At 42.5% G+C, this 5007-nt stretch overlaps 1 protein-coding gene across 1 annotated transcript; it reads right to left on the reverse strand.

Annotated features, from left to right (window-relative positions):
* Positions 1-299: 299 nt before the first annotated feature.
* SARC_07405 (hypothetical protein) lies at positions 300-4743 on the reverse strand. The gene is made up of 4 exons (XM_014298660.1): positions 4669-4743; positions 3806-3970; positions 1793-1948; positions 300-812 (listed from the first exon to the last, which is right to left on the reverse strand). Exons 2-4 carry the CDS (start codon positions 3932-3934, stop codon positions 762-764), a joined length of 336 nt encoding a protein of 111 aa, XP_014154135.1. The 5' UTR covers positions 3935-3970; positions 4669-4743; the 3' UTR covers positions 300-761.
* Positions 4744-5007: the final 264 nt, after the last annotated feature.

Consider the following 5007-nt stretch of genomic DNA (forward strand, 5'->3'; position numbering starts at 1 on the left):
AATCTGCTAGGGTAAAGCTGTGCAGGGGTCATGATTATCGGTTCAGAGGACCGAACATCGCAGGACACTTTAAGAACGATGCTTCCTACTATGCGGGAGCGCATGATTCTCGGTGTCACTATTTGGTGAATCTAATTATAGTATGAATCGGGTACAAGTGAGGCTAGGGAAAAGATCCACTCTCCAAAACTCGATTAGTCTGTAATCAGTTGCACGAGAGATAAATGTCACTTGTACTTGAACTACAACAAATAATGTGCACGGAATTTATCAAAGCCTGCCTTTTATATCAGTCCTTTGTAAAATTGTATACAAAACGTTTATTTATAGACCTCGGCGCGTGTAAGATGCAGTATCACTCGAGACACAAGAAACGAGTGTTAGGCTTCAATGGACACATAGAGCCCCACCGCTTCCTAATGACCCTAAACCCTAAAAAACCTAAACCACTCTTAATTGCTCACAGAGTGCCACGACTGACATTTCCATCGGTGTTTACTGTTTCCCGCCTAGCTGCCTGACGGCCGTGATCATATCCATAGGTACCCCAGACACTCTCAGGATTACCAATGTCGTTTATTGGTGTGGCGATGTAAGTGTTTATTAGCAAAACCCAATACCCAACACTGACCATGGTGAAGGGGCGCGTGGGGCTCCCTCGGTAGCCCTCCTGCACACAGGTTCTCGGCGCGTCAACGAACCATAGGATGGATTCTAGAGGAACAAAACATGCCTCAGCCAAGAGCTTCCAAGGTTTGCTCTCAGCCCAGAGCTTCCAGGGTTTCTAGTAGACTCTCACACTGTGCGTTGGCCTATGATGGGATGGGGGAGCAAAGTGTAGTACGAGTTAGCCACCATCCTCCATCAAGCATAGCCCATCTCTGAAGACCTAGCACGTCTCTGAGGACATTCCAAGCTTACGCGGTTGGCGTCCACTCAGGAGCCCTACAACGCCGCCTGATCTCAATCTATGGCAATAAAGCGTGACTCATCGCAAACACGTGATCTGTATCTGGCCTATTCGCAAGGCTGCATGCCTCTGAAGGCGACTGACGCACACGGGCGTTCTTGTAATCTATCTTAACACATATAGGCACACATGTATACGCACACATGTAGAGAATATACACACACCATGCCGGATTTTCACGAACTTAAGCACCAGGTAGCGGTACGACACAGCTACCACTAAAACCAGCCAAACCCACAGTAGCACTTGTTATTGACTGTGAGATATGATTTGCATGTGGCCACACAACAACACCCACGGCACAAAGACAGGCACATGGATCCCCTCACACACGTACACTTGTGTAATGATCACTGACCGGAATACAGGGATTTTAGGGTTTTAAGGGTTGTAGGTTTTTACGAGCCAGCCGTGTACATGGCCATACACACATACCAACTACACCCACCTCAGAACCAATACATCATGAAAGCACACACACGCATGAGTGCGCACTTCCAAGCAGAACGAGGAGAAGAGCTTCAGCTGTGGTGGTAACCCGTTACCATTATCTATAATTGGTGGCCCGAGACAGACACTCCGGTACACAAACCCTACTCTCCACCCGCACATACTTGCTTCAACAGACACTCCGGTACACAAACCCTACTCTCCACCCGCACACACTTGCTTCAGCAGACACTCCGGTGCACAAACCCTACTCTCCACCCGCAAATACTTGTTTCAGCAGACACTCCGGTACACAAACTCTACTCTCCACCCGCACATACTTGCTTCAGCAGACACTCCGGTTTACAAACCCTACTCTCCACCCGCACATACTTGCTTCAGCGAGCTCACATTGGCTATAGCGTGCTTGTGCATGTCTGCCTTGAGAGCCCTTTCGACGTCTCGTAGGCCCCAGTTACGCATTTCTTGGGCCACGGACTTGTTCATCTTCTCCAAATTCTCGCGCGCGTTCGCCACTTCGCGCTCACTCTGTTATATGACAAAGTGTGGTATGGCATGGGTTAGTTATACTGTGGTATGTTTATAGGTATACTCTGTTATATGACATAGTGTGGTATGGTATGGGTTAGATATACTATGGTGTGTTTATAGGTATACTCTGTTATATGACATAGTGTGGTATGGTATGGATTAGTTATACTATGGTGTGTTTATAGGTATACTCTGTTATATTTAATAGTGTGGTATGGTATGGTTTAGTTATACAATGGCGTGTTTATAGGTACACTCTGTTTTATGGTAAGGCTCCTATATATTATACTATTTTATGTTTATAAATAGGTATTCATTCTATCGTCCTATGAGTGGCGTTCACTCTATTATACTAAACAGTGTGGTATGGTATGGCTTAGTTATACCATGATATGTTTATAAAAAGGTATGCATTCTATGGTCTTATGACAAAGGTCTATCTACAGCAAACACATTGGTGAGATTCTGCTTGTGCTTGATTTTGCTATACAGCAAACACATTGGTGAGATTCTGCTTGTGCTTGATTTTGCTACCTACATATGACATGTAGCTTAAATTGGAATAGATATCAAATCTACCTACCATATGACATACAGGTGGACTAGATATCAAATCTACCTACCATGTGACTTAGGTGGAAGAGATAACAAGTCTTAATGACCTATACTCAGGCAAGGTGCACCAGAGATAGGGTTGAGGGTGCCCATGTACTCACTAATGAACGAGAACAATTGCATATACTGCCGAGGCCTACGAAGCCTTGGCAGCGATTCAGCGGTGATTATGATTATTCTACCTAATATATGGTTATTATTCTACCTACTGTATGGCTATTATTCTACCTACTATATGATATATATGTATATGTATCTGGCGTATCTATCATTTCCAAATGAGCTATAGTCAGGCAAGGCAAAAGTGCGCAAGAGATCAGAACGGGGTGTCTGAGTACACACTAATGGGAACAGCTGCATATACTGCCGAGGTCTACAAAGCCTTGATAGTCATTCGGCTGTAAAGCTTATGCATGTACATATAATCTGCCACAGTCCGAGTTTCAAATAGCTGGGTGTGTCGCAGGAGAATCTCAGAGGGGGCTCACCTTCACCTTACATACAGATCACAATGCATACAGGGTTTGAATCCATAGTAGCATACACTGATGATGGGTAGACATACTATCCAGTCAATCTACGACGCGCAATAACAAGCACAAAGCAATACACAGCCGCGTAGACCCGCCCCAACGAAAGTGCCAGATGCGCTTATTATACGAATGCCACCCATCCCCACCAACATCAAGTACACTAAATAAGGACGACGCATTAGTGAACACCACGTACACTATATAAGGACGACGCATTAGTGAACACCACGTACACTATATAAGAATGACGCATTAGTGAACACCACGTACACTATATACGGACGACGCATTAGTGAACACCACGTACACTATATAAGGACGCAATAGTGAACACCGCATACACTATATAAGGATGCAATAGAGAACACCACATACACTATAGAAGGACGCATTAGTGAACACCACGCACACAATATAAGGACGCAATAGTGAGCACCACATACACTATATAAGGACGCAATAGTGAACACCACGTACACTATATAAGGACGCAATAGTGAACATCACATACACTATATAAGAACGCAATAGTGAACACCACGTACACTATATAAGGACGCAATAGCTAGAGAGATAGAGGGCCCACCCAACATATCTGCAACAAACGAGTGCGGCTATGACACACCATTACAATTCAAGAAAGCGTCCCCTAAACCTATATATACACTAAAACCCCAAACCCTGAAACAAAGCGTATACACCATACCTGTAACAGTTGCAGCTCCAGGGACCGTCGTTTCTCCGATGATGTAGCGAGGGTTATGTATGCACGTATGACATTCATATCATCCGTCAGTTTCTCGCAGCGGCGTTGCTCATCGTCTCGGCTCTCCATGAGTTCGCCCACAGCCACCGCAGTGGTGTGCTGCGTCTGTGGCGACATGGGTTGTATGCAACGAGAATGGATTAGAGGTAGGCTGTACCTATATGCGCGTTGTACCTATATGTGAGTTGTACCTATATGTGAATGTCGTGTACTTTGTTTTGGGGATAAGTTCAACCTATATGTGACTGTAATGCATTTTGTTTCATTGTACCTATATGTGAATGACGTGTACTTTGTTTTGGAGATAAGTTCAACCTATATGCGACTGTAATGTATTTGTTTCGTTGTAGCTATATGTGAATGTCGTGTACTTTGTTTGGGGGATAAGTTCAACCTCTATGCGACTTTAATGTACTTTGTTTCGTTGTACCTATATGTGAATGTCGTGTGCTTTGTTTTGGGGATAAGTTCAAATATACAAGATTTGGTCTGTGTTGCATCTATATGCGACTGTAATGTACCTTTGTTTATAGATACGTTAAATATAAAAATAGAGTGGTTTAAATATATGTTGTACCTATATGCGACTGTAGTGTGTGCTTTGTTTGGGCGTACATTCAAATATAGGAAGAGAATGGATTAAAGGTAAGTTGTATCTATACGTGACTGTGATGTACTTTGTTTATAGATATGTTGAAATATACAAATAGTGGTTTAAATATATGTTGTACCTATATGCGAATGCAACACATTTTGTTTGTCGTTAAAATATACAAATATAGTAATATAGATTTATGTTGTACCTATATACGACTGTAATGTATTTTGTTTGTAGATACGTTCACTGGGCCGAGGTGTACTATGTCTGTGGATATACAAGTGATAGGCAATGTGAATGGATCAGATACTCCCTGCGGTTAAAACAGATATTTTAAATTGCGATTAAAACAGATATTTAAAAAACTGCGATTACTATTTCAAATTGCGGTTAATATTTTAAACTGCGATTAAAACAGATATTTAAAAAACTGCGGTTACTATTTCAAATTGCGGTTAATATTTTAAACTGCGATTAAAACAGATATTTAAAAATCTGCGACTACTATTTCAAATTGCGGTTAATATTTTAAACTGCGATTAAA

The sequence above is a fragment of the Sphaeroforma arctica genome (genome assembly GCF_001186125.1).
Source record: "Sphaeroforma arctica JP610 unplaced genomic scaffold supercont1.584, whole genome shotgun sequence".
NCBI lineage: Eukaryota > Ichthyosporea > Ichthyophonida > Sphaeroforma > Sphaeroforma arctica.